General features: G+C 43.3%; 2 protein-coding genes across 10 annotated transcripts in view; one reads left to right on the forward strand and one right to left on the reverse strand.

Annotated features, from left to right (window-relative positions):
• The window catches only part of ZNF397 (zinc finger protein 397), a 44,769-nt gene that overhangs the window by 11,210 nt on the left and 16,883 nt on the right, over nt 1–16,676 (forward strand). The window lies entirely within an intron of this gene.
• ZSCAN30 (zinc finger and SCAN domain containing 30) lies at nt 433–12,792 on the reverse strand. Of its 9 annotated transcripts, none has more exons than XM_059409459.1 (6): nt 11,506–12,792; nt 10,234–10,337; nt 8,338–8,419; nt 5,763–6,273; nt 5,130–5,268; nt 433–2,141 (listed from the first exon to the last, which is right to left on the reverse strand). In XM_059409459.1, exons 4-6 carry the CDS (start codon nt 6,168–6,170, stop codon nt 1,210–1,212), a joined length of 1,479 nt encoding a protein of 492 aa, XP_059265442.1. In that variant the 5' UTR covers nt 6,171–6,273; nt 8,338–8,419; nt 10,234–10,337; nt 11,506–12,792; the 3' UTR covers nt 433–1,209. The 9 variants fall into 9 exon arrangements, with proteins under 9 accessions (XP_059265442.1, XP_059265449.1, XP_059265445.1 ...); XM_059409466.1 differs by having other exon boundaries at nt 10,234–10,340; XM_059409462.1 differs by having other exon boundaries at nt 10,234–10,875.

Here is a 16,676-nt window from a genome sequence, read left to right on the forward strand (position 1 = left end):
AAAGTCTATCATCACACTAACTCTCCTGAGTCCCTCAAGGTCTTTAGGTAACTCTGGGTCTGGGATAGGCTACCCAACTCACTGATTATGAACAGGAAGTGAGGAACCAACACATGTCCTGGCTTCCAAACCAGGGTCTACATGAACACATTCCTGCTAGAGGAGTCCTTGTGAAGAGACATCTCTAGATCCTCTCTCCATGCCTTCGTATGTGTCATAACCTGTCTGTAATGTTTTTTTCCCTCTAGCCTTGACCCGGCTTATACCAACCTTTTATTTCCCAACAGAGATTTCATCACATTGAGGAAGACTTCAATAACTTGCAGACCAGGTTAGGTGCCCCTGCCATGTGTTTTGACAGAATCCTAGATTATTCCACCAAAGCACTTACCACTTACCACTCTGTAATTACTTGCCATATATATATATATATATATATATATGTAGATAGATATCTATATCTATATCTATATCTGTATTTTATTAGTTCTCAACTCTGGGAGGGCAATGCTATGTCTGCCCTGATGTCTGGCACACAGCAGATACACAATAAACAAAATGACCTCAGGAAGCTCAGGGTCGAGAAGAGAGCTGGCGGGGCGCCTGGGTGGCTCAGTGGGTTAAAGCCTCTGCTTTCGGCTCAGGTCATGATCCCAGGGTCCTGGGATCGAGCCCCACGTTGGGCTCTCTGCTCAGCAGGGAGCCTGCTTCCTCCTCTCTCTCTGCCTGCCTCTCTGCCTGCTTGTGATCTCTGTCTGTCAAATAAATAAATAAAATCTTTAAAAAAAAAAAAAAAAAAAAAGAAGAGAGCTGGCAAGGGCACAGAATGAACTATAAACTGATCCAGGGCATGATTGAACATTTCACAGCCTCACAATTGAATACTTTAGAGAACCGAATGACTCTCTGCCCATGCCTCCAGCTGCCAAATGCACGCTCTTCTTGCTGCACAGAGATCCTTGCCATTGGAGGAACCACCTCTCAGCCCATCTTAGAAGGAGCTCTTTCAGGATCTTTGCCCCAGACCTGGCTTTACTGTGAAGGTGCCCATTCAGCACATCAACAACCATCTTTGTGTGGATCTCCTTGTACAGCATGTACTGACTTAGAAGGGAAGGACAGAAACTCTGCTCTCAGGAGACTTCTCACTTTGGTGGGAACCTCACCAAATCCTTGGTATTACACAATTGTACAGTCCTTACTCAAGAGTTAAACTCTTGTGTGAGTTCTCTGGTGTTGCATAAGGCCTGACCTGTGCCTAAATGTTTTCTGACACTCGCTACATTCATAAGGCTTCTCCCCAGTGTGGATTCGCTGGTGCTGCGTGAGGGCTGAGCTCTGATTGAAGGATTTTCCACATTCATTACATTCATAAGGTTTTTCTCCAGTGTGAATTCTTTGATGTTCAATAAGGACAGAGCTTCTACCAAAAGCCTTACCACATTCAATACACTCATAGCCTTTGTCTCCAGTGTGAATTTTCTTGTGCTGAATGAGGGCTGAGCTCCGGCTGAAGGCTTTCCCACATTCACCACATTCATACGGTTTTTCTCCGGTGTGAATTCTCCGATGTCTAATGAGCTCCGAGCTACCCCTGAAAGCTTTACCACATTCACAACATTCATAGGGCTTTTCACCACTATGAATCCTCTGATGTCTAACAAGGTCCGAGCTCAAACTGAAAGCTTTGCCACACTCTTGACATCCATAAGGCCTCTCTCCAGTGTGAATTCTCTGATGTCTAATCAGCTTCGAGCTCTGGCAAAAGGCTTTCCCACAGTCCAAGCACTCGTAGACCTTTCCTGCAGCATGAACTCTCTGTCGTGTGAAGACATTTGAGTTCATACTGAGAGCCCTTTCACTCTGGTTACATTCAAGGACACACTCTTCAGTAGAGATTTTCTTGTTGAAGGTTGCCAGACTAAGATATCTTTCCTGGGAAGGAAGTGGACTCATTTTGCTCCTTGCAGCAGTTCCTTTTGGTTTCTCAAAGTTGTCCAGACCTCCCAAAGCTTCTCCAACTACCTGTTGTGAAGGAGTTTCCCCAGGAAGTCTTCCTGGGGATATCATGGCCGCTGACGCTACACATTCAATAATTTCTTGTTTTGTTGTTAATACCTTGTCACTTGCCAGCTTGCCATCTAAAAATGTGAACAGAAATACTAGTGTCATTGGATCCCCATACTGGAAGAAAGAAATCTATTATAACTGGAATTGAAAGTTACCCAAATGAAATGGGGATTTCCTAAAAAGGAGGAAAACTCTTAAGAACTAGCTTCCCAGGGCACCTGGGTGGCTCAGTTGGTAAAGTGTCTGCCTTCAGCTCAGGTCAGGATCTTAGGGTCCTGGGATCAAGCCCTGCATCAGGCTCCCTGCTTAGTGGGGAGCCTGCTTCTCCCTCTTCTCCCCACTCATGCTCTCTGTCTCTATTTCTGTCTCTCTCTCTCAAATTAATAAATAAAATCTTTAAAAAAAAAAAACAAACTAGCTTCCCAATCTAGAATTTAGAGAAGTGGCCTAGAGCAGTGAGAGATGGCACCCTCAGAGAGTAAGGGAGACATAAAATGAGAGTCAGCAGTGGAGAGGAGGGATGGTGATCAGGGTAAGACATTAGTTAGAAGAGATGGTGGTAAAGAGAAGTAGCAGTGAGAGACCAAGAAGCTAGGAGACAATCCTGGGTTAGAGGAGAAGATGCGTTTTTTGGTAATGAGGGAAAGGAAAAGAGAATAGGGAGTATTCAGGAGAAAAAAAGAAGTCTAAGAAACCTGAATAAATGGTGCTCCTAGAAAAGTAGGAGAGCAGAATATAGGACTAGGAAATTCTTTCAGGGTAAACTGAGCAGACTTACTTAAGCAGGAACAAGAATGCATTACAGCAATTGCAAGTTCTAGATCAAACAATTATAAGCAAACAGAATAAGACACTCAGAGAATAAGAAAAGGAATGTTGTGGTTTCCTGACTCATTCTGGGGTCAGGTGGGAGTCTTATATGCTCACTGTCTCATGTGCAAATGGTCAAAGGCAGATGGAAACAAAGAGACAGATGCAACCACCTGGAGCCAAACTTTCAGCTCTCACAACCAGCCCCTCTTGTTTCTAGATTTCTGGTAACTCAGAAGGAGACGACTAGATGATGGCTGAGGAAACCAGAATTATTTTGAAAAGGAAAACCTAAAAAACTGTTCATTTACTTTCATCCTCCCAGTAGTCCTTTAAACCTGATTGCATTTTACAGATCAGGAAACGAAGGCTCAGAGAGGCAACAGCACCTTTGTAAGACCAGAGTTCATAACTGGAAGAGCCAGGATTCAAAGATGCTCAACATCAAGGTCTGCAGTTTTTCCCTATGTCCCCTAGTATTGACAGAGACCTGTGTGGTCTAAAAGCCTTTTCCCTAGGGATGTGCCTTTAAATGCACATTAACAAACGTGCTTTTAGCCTTAAAATTATGTAGATGTATGCTGCACTGCCCATCCAGACCTGCTTTATGAACTTGGTGCCAACCCCAGCTGCTGGGAGTGTTGGTTCCTAATACGCACAGCTGCTGACTTCTCTGGAAAGTTGCCCTGGCTGAAGAGAACCATCTGGCCCAGGATGTTATTTATACCCTTACTGCCTCTCCCCCACCCCACCCACACCGTAAGAAGGGACAATTCAGCAGTGCCATTATGCTCAAGGGGAGTGGGGCAGGGATTAGGATATTAAGCCAAGGCTAGACTTTACCCAAGACCACATCATGGCTTGATCTCTTCCCTTCCTAACCCTGCTTCTCTCACTCCTTTACAGATTTCTCCTCAAGAGCACTGCTTCCTTTAAATCACATGCATCCTTGGGGCGCCTGGGTGGCTCAGTGGGTTAAGCCTCTGCCTTCAGCTTAGGTCATGATGCCAGGGTCCTGTGATTGAGCCCTGCACAGGACTCTCTGCTCAGCAGGGAGCCTGCCTCTTCCTCTCTCTCTGCCAGCCTCTCTGCCTACTTGTGATCTCTTTCTCTCTGTCAAATAAATAAAAAAATCTTTTTTAAAAAAATAATTAAATAAATCCCATGCACCCAGATCTCCGTATCTCAGGTTCTTCTTCTGGAAAGATCTAGGAGATCTATTGTTAGGAAGATCTATTGTTAGGATAGTGAAGTACCTATGGGAAAATTATAAGCCAGGATATAAGGTTGTAAAAATGACATGGTGACTCTTAAAATCCTTGCAAGGTAGATCCTCCCAGTGATTTAAATCTCACAATCTGGGTGAAAGATGTGACATGCTCTACATTAATTCTTCAGAGGCAGGGCTAACCAAGACCCCTAAGACTAAAAAGAGATGAGCACAACGAGATCTATCAGTCCACAACAGTAATGTGCTACTGGGAAGGAACAAAAGCATATGGAGTACAACAGATAAGAGCTGGGAAATGAACCTATTGTGTATTTTAAATTAATCAGTTCCTCACTAGAGGTTTGGGTTTTGTTTTGTTTTTTTGTTTGTTTTGTTTTGTTTTGTTTTGTTTGATCCCTGTATATCAAATGAATGTGGAGAAACTGAAAAATGTCGAGAGAAATGTGCTAAGATGACCAGAGAGATGGGAAGCAGATTGAATCAGAGGCGGTGAGATGCCGTCTAGGAAGATATGATACTCTCTTACAGATTTGTGCCTTCCTTGGGTGTTTGGCCTCAGCCCTGAAGATTCCCTACATGTGTTATTCCTGTATTCTTTAGAGTTGTTTCTTTCTTCTTTTTTAACCACTCAGTAATTAACCCCATTATAGTCCATAATTCTTAATATTGAACTTCCTTGTCTAAATTACTATGTATTTCAGCTACTAATACATAATTCATCTCCCTCTTGGGTATTGCCTTGCCAGTGGTCCATAATACTGAAAAACACAGTATATTGGTCTTTGACTATTATGGGTATTGGAGAATTTTATTGAAGACCTTAATTCTTAACCCAAAGTTAGAAATTATATTGGAATTTTAGATTCTAGGCACAGCCAATGGAAAAATATTTCAAGGCAAGGAGGGGGCCATTCCACCATACTTAATGACAGCACAAGTGACTGTCAAGAAAATGCACTATGTCACAGCTGATATCCGTACCATCATCCCCAGCCCCAAATAAACTGCAATTCCTCACCTCTCTCATGGGAAGTCTGGCACTCCTGAGTCTCACTCTTGCACTGGTTCTCCAAAGGCTGGAGCTGTATACTCAGAGACTTCAGTGCTCCTTTGGAAATCATTTCCTTCCAGATCATTCCTTGGCCATGAACCGTGTCCTAGGAGTAATCAAGTACCAGCACTATGATTCTGAGGATACAGAAGGAAAAAACCCTAGAACAATGGGCAAGGCAGTTAGAGCCAGAAACTCAATTCAGATGACTAGACAGAAAACAACAGGATTAAAAGCCCCAGTGCCTTGATCGCAGTGCACAAATAATAACCCAAAAGACAGGAATTTCATAACTCTGATAGCGGTGACGTCAAGTCCACTCATAATGGCTTCCCCATTAACTTAAAATTGATAAAACAGGGGCGCCTGGGTGGCTCAGTGGGTTAAGCCGCTGCCTTCGGCTCAGGTCATGATCTCAGGGTCCTGGGATCGAGTCCCACATCGGGCTCTCTGCTCAGCAGGGAGCCTGTTTCCTCCTCTCTCTCTCTGCCTGCCTCTCTGCCTACTTGTGATCTCTCTCTGTCAAATAAATAAATAAAATCTTTAAAAAAAAAAAAAAAAAAAAAATTGATAAAACAAGCAAACACATCACCTACTTACCTGTTGTCTTGGCTCATCAAGCTCCTTCTCCAGCTCCTCCAGCAGAGTGACGGCCTCCTCTCCATTTTCAGGCCGGTGCTCTCGTAGCCAGGCCTGCAGCTCATCAGGCAGGATGGCCAGGAACTGCTCCAGCACCAGCAGCTCCAGGATCTGCTCCTTGGTGTTCACCTCCGGCCTCAGCCACTGATGGCAAAGCTCCCGGAGCTGGCTCAGGGCCTCCCGGGGCCCAGCAGAATCAGAGTAGCCAAACTGCCTAAAACGCTGGCGGAAGGTCTCCAAGCTACAGGTGTTTCCCTGAAGGCCAAGGTCCTGCCCCCAAACATAATTCTCTTCTTCAACCTTCACAATTATAAGTCCTTCTTGTTCTTTTGGAGCATGGGAGGCCAGGCCTGCAGCTTTTCCTGACATTCTGGGCAGAGACCTTCTTAAAATGCTGCCCAGTTGAGTCAGGAAGGGAATGGATTCCCTTGTCTAAGAGATTCCTTCTGAATTCTGATTCTTCAGGGGACTCCTGAGATAGACAATGCTAATGTTAGGGGGAAAAAATTGGCTTAGAATAAAAATGCAGGTTTTCAAAGACAAGTTGCCATAGAGTATAGCTCTATAAAGAAAAATGACTAAAAGGGAGCTACCAGATAAACAATACATTTTAGATGATTTAGGATTTTTTTTCAGGAAATAGAAAATTTAAGAATCACTGAAATCAACTGAACCTTTAGAAATAATGTTAGGGTCAGTATCAGGGATAATAAATCATACTTCTGGATCATGGAAAGCAGGAAAAACACTGCAGAATCATCAATTTCCCTAATAATTCCAAAAGATCATAATTATGTCTATTTCCAAATGAAGCTCCTGAGATACATAAGTTAACCAAAGATACACAGGCTGTAAGCAGCAGAACCAAACTCTGCAATGAAAGTACTGAGTTTTATTATGCCATGAGTCTCCCCAAAAGGGAATTTGCACTTAATAAACACCTACTATGGGCCAGGCACTTTACAAATACTATTTTACTGGGGCTTGACAATACTACTATGAGGTATTATCATCCCCATTTTACTGATGAGGAAACTGAGATTTTTAAAAGTTAAGTAATTTAATTTACCCACGGCCTCAACCTGGTAAATAGCAAAGTCGAGACACGAACCTAGGGTTGCCCAATTCCAAAGCACTTGTTTTTTATTACAGAATGGGTTAGCCCAGGATCATCTTGGTTGATACTACACATTTTAAATGATGGTGAAAATGTTAGGAAAGTGTCATGGAGAATGGCCAGAGGAAATGTACAAGAATTCCTGCCTTTAAGTCACAAGTTCTAAGACAGTACCAAGAAAAGAGAATAAATTCCTTCACTCATTATTTCAACAAATACTTGAATTACATACTAGGCAGTTTACTGAACAGGATTCTCAGGATTAAAAGTTCTGTCCTCAAAGACTCCTTAGAGTAAACCTGCAAATGCAGTGTGATAAATCCAAGAATAGAGGGAAGCAGGCATGGTAGCAGACACAGAGACAACTAAGACCAGGGAGAGATGCCTGCCGGGAGAAGACACGTCAGCAAGAGTCTGATAAGAATGAGCAGGTGAAGATGTCACATCAGGTTATTCAGGGAAAGACAACAGTGGAAGGACTGCACTGAGCGGGGTGCGGGTGGTTTAGGGAGGCCAGACTCATGGTTGTCCTCTCTGGCTCAGAATCAGCCATGGAGCAGGGACCCCACAACAGACTTCCTGAGTCAGATTCTCTGTGGGAGACTTCAATAAGTGCCTCCAAATGTTTCTGATATGAACCCATGTGTGTGTGTGTTTTTTTTTTTAAGCCAAAAACCAAAAAAACAAAAAACACAAACAACAACAACAAATAGGCCAGAGCCTGGGGCATAGTTCAGGAATAGTGAGAAAGGAGGCACCCACAGAGGGAGAGGCAGCCAAGGGTCTGGAAGATTGTATTGCAGAGTTTGCATTGAGCCCCACAGCCATTAGAATGGCTGGAGGGTCCATCTGCCCACTCAGGAAGGGGTATGGAGAAGGCACAGGAAGGGTCTATGGCAACCACTTGGGCGAGAGGGCCTAAGCTATGGGAGCCAAAGATAAAGATGAGAGATTTGACAGGAATTGGGGACACACTGGATAAGGGTTTGGAAGAGGAGTCAAGGATAGGTTTTCCCCTGCCACTGGTGACTGAAAGGATGGTGGTATCATTTCCTGAGTTATTTATGACAAAATTACGTGTGAGATACTACAAAGGAGCATTTCCTAAACTGTTTCTTGGCATACATATATAATCACAGAGAAACCTGGGATATTTTCCTCCTAATTTTTTAGTATTTGAAAAATACTAAATACATTTCTTTAGTTCTTATTATGTGGTTATTGCCATTTAAGAAATCCCATAACAAAGCATCATCAGATCTATGTATCACTGTGTATACAGCATTTACCAAGGGCTACATCACATGGATATGTGTGCTTTGCCTAATGATCACTGGTCTATGTCATGGGTCTTGCCCTTTAACTTCAATGTTTGTGATACTAAATTTCTATTATAAATATTATGCCTCACCAACTTACCTCTATGTTATGCGGCCGAAGGGAAATTTTCCATCATAAAGCTTGTCTCTTCCTTCTTCCATCTTTCACGGGCCCACCTCTTCTACATCAGAGTTCCATAGGTTAGCCCTTAAGTCTGGCACTGTCTTCACTGTCTCACAGGCATCTCTACTCCGAACTTCTTATCTGAGCACAAGCCCTATTTACTGTTCCTCACTCCCATAATGCCTCTTGAATTTCACGAAAGGACCTAAAACAGCACATCTATGACCAACTGATGATTCCTCCCACTCCAATTCTGCTCCTCTCCCAGTGGTCCCCTCAGGAATTAGGAACATCCACCTGGCTGCATTTCTAGAAAACGGAAAGCATCCCTAACACCTCCTTCCTGTATTTAATGCAAATTAAGTCCTAATGACTTATTGCCTGTCTCCAGAATCTGCCCTTCCCCATCTCTGCCACTACCATCTTCTTCCCTTTAACTGTCCTGTCACACTATACAATAACACACTGTCTGCTCATACTAGAACCAGAGCAACCTTTACAAAATTGCAAATCTGACCCTGTTCCTCTGACCAGTTTTTAAAAAGCAAATGCAGGGGAGCAAAATTTCATGTTACAGATGCCTGAGCTGCACCCCAGCCTGAGTCAGAACCTCTGGTTTTATATTTGTAAAACGTTCTTTGACTCTGATGTGCAGGTGGGGCTGGGTCAGTCAAGGAGTCATAAGAGACACAGTTAAAGAAAATTATGTTCCTTTCTCTCAGAGCCCTGCTCTCATTTTGTCAGTTTATATATTTTAGTGAGACTATTGCATTAATACATGTCTTCTCCATGATTCAGCTCTAAGTTACATCAGCATTTTTGCTCACCATTCCCTACCACCCAAGCCAATGCACAGCAGAGAGTAGGTGCCATATATATATGAATGAATACCATTATAGTGGAAAAAAAGAGTTTCAAAGAGGAAGTGGTCAACATGTCAAATGCCTAATAAGGACTGAAAGATGTTTCCATGGCACTTCTTAGACTGCAGAAAAATGACTTAGCTCACAGGAGGAACACCACCTTTGGAGTCAAGTGACCCAACAGTTTGGAATCATAGTATAGCCTCTTACTACCTTAATAGCTGTGTGACAGTAGTCACCAACCAAACCTTTCTAAGATTCCATTTCCTCTCCTAAAAATGGAGTTAATAGTACTTTCATTGCACTGTTATTACAGGAATTGGAAGTAACATAAGACAGGTAGAGTAGTGCTTGGTGTATTAAGCATAGCTTTTTATTCTGGGGTTTTGACATCTGGGCCTTGCTTACACTGGAGGGATGGTTCTTCTCAGGGCTAGCAGATTTCTACAGATAATAAACTCAAGTGTGCTTTTCATACGCAAACCACCAACCAGAACCCACACCCCATCACTTCCTGCACCGGGCTTTCACATCCAGGGCCACCATTCCCCTGCCCTAAGCAACCAGGGCCAGATGCCAAAAACTTAGGAACAAGCCAGAGAGTTTACCTATTACCTAGTTTATCACTTAAGCTATTCAAACTAGTCAATCCTAAGCCTGCTGACCCTGCCTCACCCAAACCATCCCACGGAAACCACAGAAAAGGCTCCCGCCCAACTTCCCCTCACCTGGTCTCCTGACTGAACCTGTGATTTTTGCCATATGACCATGTGGGACATGGCATGCCTCTTCCTCTTGCTCCTCTTGAGAACTATGAGTAACAAACTATCTTTTGAATGGCAATCCTCTCCTGATCTGTTGGCCTCACCATACATAATAATAAAACTCATATTTAAGACACTGGGCCCAGAACAGGTTCTCAATGCATGACAGACATGGTGCAAGGGAAAGGCAAAATTCCACATCACAAGGCATGGGTTATAGAATAGGCTTTATTGGGGAAACTTACCAGCTAGGCTGAGTAAAATGATCACTGGTCCTGTGATTCTTCCATCACCCCACAAAAGAGAATCCTGGGGAGGTGCTGCTGCTTCAGGGAAGAGCTCCTTCCACCTTCTCATAGTGTAAATATGAGAAAGCAGCCTTATCAGTGGGAGCCATAGGCGACTGCTTGGGACCAGAACTGTGTTTCTAAGTAATCCATGTTTACAGAGCTGTCTAGGGAACCCATTGTGGAGGGCTGGAAGCACTGAGCTTAAATATGGCCCTTCCCTCTGGGAGGTGAGAACCTGGCCCCAGCTAGCTCTTAACCCAAGCACCCCAAGAACCTCCAGGACACTTTTTGGACAAAACTGCTTCCGGCAGTATGGCTGTTATTTAATATACCTGCACCGTTCTCTTACTTAGTTGTAACAGAGAACTCTGAGCTTTTATTGTACAATCAAGCACAGTCTACCTGTTCACTTCCTCTTCACAGCACTTTATGGTCGAGGTTCTACTGTTTTACTGAACAGAAACAAAATTTCTCTCAGGTCCCATGGTGTGGAAGTGATGTAGTCTGGACTGCTCTCAAACAAATCGGTCTGACTCCACAGTCCACGCTCTTAGATATGTAGTCTGCTGAACTGCCTTCCGCACCACACCAGTGGCCCTGTGGAGGAGGTCCTGTGTTTTCCCACACATTTCTTTAACAATATTTACAGAATGCCTACTTTGTGCAGGCCCTGCGCGAGGCACCGAGCAGAGAGTTGTAAGTCAGTTGGTGTCCTTGCCATTATACAATTTAAGATTTTCATAGGGAGGCAGACGTTAAACAGAAAGGACACACAATTACATAACTTAGTCTTGGTAAGAACTATACAGGGGAAAGTGGAAAGGGCCGTGAGGGTCGAACCTAGCTAGACTGGGGAAGTTAAGACGAACAGCTGAGACCTGACTCAAGAGCGAGTTCTGGCCGCGTTAAGTGGGAAGAAAGTCTGCCTCAGTTCTTCTCCGACTGCGCGGCCTATGCCTGGGACACAGGAGGCGCCGGGTAAGTGCTTGGGAAGTCAAAGGACGCTAGGGCGGTGGGTGAGCAGACAGACAGACAAATGCATGAAGAAATGAACCGACTGACGGACGGACGGGCGGACAGAAGCATCCAGGAGGGGTGGCCACCTGGTATCGCCACAGGCTCTGCCTGCGGCAGCAACGGCCGAGGCAAAGCGGCGGGGAGGTCTGAAGTCGGACGGGGGCGACCTGGGAAGCACGCGCGGCCGCGCCGCCAGACCGCCTCACTCACCCTTCGCTCGGCAAGCTGCCGCACCGACCCCAGGAAGCGACAGAACAGCCTAGGGACGCGGGCGCCGGAAGTGCGGGCGGGCGCGCCCCTCTAGGAAGCCGGGAGGACTGCGGCTCTGTGGCAGGCGCCCGGCGCCGAGGCGTGGGAGGAGAGACGCGAAGCTGAGGGGAGTGTGTCTCCAGTGGGACCTGGTGGGGACAGCCCCGATTCAAAATGGTTGACAGGCGACGGAAGGAGGACAAAAGAAATGTGTAGAGAGCACGCGCCTGGTGGAACTCCGAGGAGATAAAAATAGAACCCTGCCTCTGCAAATCTGGGGAAGAGGAGGACAAAACTGCGTTCGTACACCACAAACACGCTATCCCCAGTGGCAGTTCTAGAAGCTAACTAGAGGAGTGCGTGGAGGTTGAGGGGAAGGGCCCAGCCCAGGTTTGGCGAGGGGGCCAGGCGGAGGATCGACCTTGCCGTCGTGGACAAGGGCTTGAACACGTAGCGGGACAGTCAGAATAATTCGATCGAAGAAGGCGCTACTCAGGCTGAGTCTTACCAGACCACTGTTGACTTAGAGGAGTGGTCTGAGGGAGAGCGCAGCAGTGGGAAGTTCAGGACATTGGCCTGAACTAGCCCCTCTTCGTGGGCTAGAACCTAGGCTGAGGGATGCGGTGGGTCAGGTTTGGAGAGTTTCAAAGGCCAGCCTCGGGAATTAGAAATGCTTTTAGTAATCAGTGCAGGCCATTTTCAGGTGACATGGCAGGAATGGTACTTCGGGGCACTATCTGACATACTGCGTGGATTGGATTGAAGGGCAAAACGGAGAAGAAAAAAAGACGTTTAGAAATGTGAACTTAGAATTTTAGTAATATCTGAAAGTATGACTGAAAATGGAGAAGGGGATGAGATCCAAAGGAAAACGTATGGAAAATAAACAGGAAATTATAAAATAGCTATGTTTGGGGGTGGGATGAGCAAGAACAGATAGAAAAGAGAGACTTCTAGAAGGAGGAAAGCCCAGATGGTTCAATCATAAAAGCCAACAGAGTGTTTCAGGAGAGAGAACAGGTGACCAGCAGTCGGGCAGAGAAGGGGAGGAGGCCAGAGCTTTGGTGACGCTGGAATTAAGGGGAGGGATACAGGAAGGGCTTGAGAGAAGTTATCTGTGGAATGTTACTTGCCCGGGGTAAGAAGTGTTAGGATCAGATACGGAAAACAGGTGGTAATTCCTTCTGAGAAATGCAATCGTGCAAGAAGGAAAAAGAAAGGACATTTGGTTGGACTAGGCAACAGGATTGAAAGGTGTTTGTTTTAAAAAAATACTAGGCACCTTGGGGCGCCTGGGTGGCTCAGTGGGTTAAGCCTCTGCCTTTGGCTGGGCTGGGGTCATGGTCCCAGGGTGTCGGGATTGAGCCCCACATCAGGCTCTCTGCTCAGCAGGGAGCCTGCTTCCTCCCTTCTCTCTCTCTGCCTGCCTCTCTGCCTACTTGCGGTCTGTCAATAAATAAAATCTTAAAAAAATAAATAAAATAAAAATACTAGGCACCTAATTATATTTGTAGGGAAAAAAAGGTAAAATGTGAGTAGGAAGAAAAATTGAAGATAGAAGAAAAGAGGAATACAGACCTGATGGGGAGAGAATGAGACAGGATAGGTAGATGGAGTCTCAGAAAATAAAATGAAGCGTTTTAATAAAAAATGGTGCATTTTGGTCTGTGTTTTGATGCTGTGAATACAGAAGAGCCAAATAGAATTGCTTAGTAATGCTGATTTTACAAGTAAATAAGTGCACATACTATTTTTTGAACATACTCATGTTACCAGCCCTCAGATGATGAAACAGAATATTATCCATCATCAGAAGTCTCCTTGTGCTCTCAAGTCACCACCCTCCTCTAGCCCTGAAAGATCGCCACTACATTGAACTTTGACATGATACAGTTGGTCTTGCCTCTTTCTGAATTGTATAGAAATGGAATTCGATATGTATTTTTTTAAAGTCTGGATGAATTCATCATTGTGAAATCTGTTCATACTGTTTTGTGTAAATGTACACTGTATATATTTCATTTCTAATAATGTTACATGGTATGATTAAACCAATACTCATTCATTCTATTATTGTTAAACATTATTGAAAGAGATATTTATATCTCTATTTATATCTCTGACCACATTAATTTATTTTCAAATATTAGTAATTTATTTTTGAATATTAAACCAACTTACTAGGATAAATTCCATTGAGTTATAATATATAATTTTTTTACATATCAATGAAGTTAATTTTTTAAAATATTTTATTTATTTATTTGAGATAGAGAGTATCCACAAGCAACAGGGAGGGGCTAAGGGAGAGGAAGAAGCAGGCTCCTCACCAAGCAGGGAGCCTAACACAGAGCTCCATCCCAAGAAGCTGAGATCCTAACCTGAGCCAAAGGCAGGCACCTAACTGAGCCACCCAGGCACCCCTATATTAATGAAGTTAATTTGCTAATATTTCATTGAGGACTTTTGCATGTATATTGTTTTTTGTTTGTTTGTTTTGTTTTTAATATTTATTTATTTATTTGACAGAGAGAGATCACAACTAGGCAGAGAGGCAGGCAGAGAGAGGGGGAAAGCAGGCTCTCCACTAAGCAGGGAGCCCGATGCGGGGCTCGATCCCAGGACCCTGGAACCATGACCTGAGCTGAAGGCAGAGGCTTAACCCACTGAGCCACCGAGATGCCCCGCATCTATATTGTTAGAAATACTGGTCAGTAGCTGTCTTTTTCTGTGATGTCTTTGTCTGCCTTGGCATCAAATTAATTACTACTGGCCCTTCTGTTTTCTGGGAGAGATTGTGAAAGACTGGTTTTCTTTTTTTTTTAAGACTGGTATTCTTTAACTGTTCAACAGAATTCTGAGCCTGCGATTTTCTTTGTTAGAAAACTTTTCATTACTAATTCAACTTCTTTACTTTTCATACATTTATTCATATTTTCTATTTATTTTTCAGTCACTTTTTAAAAAAAGATTTTATTTATTTATTTATTTATTTGTCAGGGACAGAGAGAAAGCACAAGCAGGGGGAGAGGCAGGTAGAGGGAGAAGCAGGCTCCCCACTGAGCCAAGGAGCCCAAGGCAGGACTTGATCCCAGGACCCTGGATCATGACCTGAGCCGAAGACAGATGGCTAACTGACTGAGTTACCCAGGTGTCTGTCCATCAGTTACTTTTAGTAAATTTGTATTTTTCAAAGAATTTGTCCATGACGCTCATGGTGTGTAATATGTTGGCATGAAGTTATTCATAGTATTCCCTTATATTCTTTTAAATTATTATAGAGTTGGTAGTGATGTCCCCTCTTTCTCTGCATATTAAAGGTCTGTCAATTTTTGTTCATATTTTCAAAGAACAAAATTTTGGTTTCATTGATATTTCTTTATTGTTTTTCTGTTTTCCATTTCATTCATAACTACTCTAATCATTATTACTCCTTTCCTTCTGCTTTTTTGTTTTTAAGTTTGCTGCCCATTTTCAGGCTTCTTAAGGTGGAAACTTGGGTTACTGATAAGAGATTTTCTTTTCTAATTTAGGCATTTTAAAGCTATAAGTGTTCCCCTAAGCACTGCTTTGGTTGCATCTAATAAAATTGTTTATGTTGTGCTTCATTTTCTTTTTTTTAAAATTTATTTATTTTCAGAAAAACAGTATTCATTATTTTTTTTTCACCACACCCCATTGTGTTTCATTTTCATTCAGTTTAAAATATTTTCTAATTTCCTTTGTGATTTCTTCTTTGAACCATGGGTTATTTCGATATGGGCTATTTAACTTCCAAATATTTGTAGAGTTCCCAAATTATTCTGTGGCTCAATATGTCCCCTGGGCCAATGGAAGCCCCATCAGTCCCTCTCAGCTGAGGTGGCCCTGGTCTCTCAGCCCTCAAGTGGACCAGCCTACTGGTCACCCCATTTCCTGCATGCAATTTCCCAGAAAGATTCCTTCATTTTGTTCTCTCTGTCCAGTTCAGTCCATACTGGCAGTGTTTCTGGTGATATAAGAGTCTCAAGAACCATGCTGGTGTCTGTGGATATCAAGGAGATCCACACAATTATATGCAGGGGTTCTTCTCAGATCCTTCCTGAATCACTGCACTTTATCACTGGTTTCCGTTGAGGTAGTTGGTTGGATCCATGAATTATACACCCAATCTATCCACCAAAATGTTGTCCAGCTCCATGGCCTTGTCTCCAGAGCAAGGATAGACTGAGAAATGATTCAGCCAAGTTTTTGCTACTTTACAAGTATCACCTTTTCTCCAGCTTTCAATAATGTTTTCTTCATTTCAGTCTGAGACCTCACCAATATATTTAATGCTCGTTAGTCCTGGCAACATTCTTTTCATGACAATATATGTATTCTCTAAGATGACAGAAAAGTTCTCTATTTTCCTCTTCACTTTCTTCCAAGCCCTTGCCAGAGTCACCTTTAACATCCATACCTTTACCAACAGTCTCTTCAAGGCAACCAGATATTTTCTGTCATGAGCCTGAAAACCCTTCCAAATTCTAGTCATTACTCAACTCCAAACCCACATCAGCATTTTTAGGTATTTGTTAAAGCAGCTCCTCACTTTTGGTACTACAGAGTGGCTTAATACAACAGAAATGTATTCGCTCACAGTTTGGAAGTTACAAATCCAAAAATCAAGATGCTGGCAGAACCATCCTCTCTCTGAAGACCCTGAAGTTCACACCTGTCTCTTAACTTCCAGTAATTGCTGGCAATCTTTGGTGATCTTTGCCTTGTAGATGCATCACTTTAATGACTACCTCCACATTCACATGGTGTCCTTTCCTCTCCCTGAGTCTCCTTTGTGTCTGAATTTACCTCTTCTTATAAAGACACCAGTTGTTGGGTTAGGGCCTACCTTAATCAAGTATGATCTCATCTTAACTTGATTATATCTGCAAAGATCCTATTTCCAAATAAAGTCACATTCATAGGTACCACAGGTTAGGACTTGAACATTATCTTTTGGGAGGAACACAATTCAACCCACAACAATGTGTTAAGTACAGACCAAGAGTTTAAATGACTGTGACTTGGTTTTGAAGTTGAAGACTTTTCAAACTGATGCCAATGACCTCACTGATTGAATATAAAAGAAATAATTTGAATTCAAATGATTT

This window comes from Mustela nigripes, chromosome 8 (assembly GCF_022355385.1).
Source record: "Mustela nigripes isolate SB6536 chromosome 8, MUSNIG.SB6536, whole genome shotgun sequence".
NCBI lineage: Eukaryota > Metazoa > Chordata > Mammalia > Carnivora > Mustelidae > Mustela > Mustela nigripes.

Coding starts and splice junctions, on each gene's coding strand:
- ZSCAN30 (XM_059409468.1), bottom strand. CDS start 6,170: ATGTCAGGAAAAGCTGCAGGCCTGGCCTCCCATGCTCCAAAAGAACAA. Junction 5,269..5,762: donor TTGATGAGCCAAGACAACAG/GTAAGTAGGTGA, acceptor GATTACTCCTAG/GACACGGTTCATGGCCAAGG. Junction 2,142..5,129: donor CCAGACTTCCCATGAGAGAG/GTGAGGAATTGC, acceptor TCACATTTTTAG/ATGGCAAGCTGGCAAGTGAC.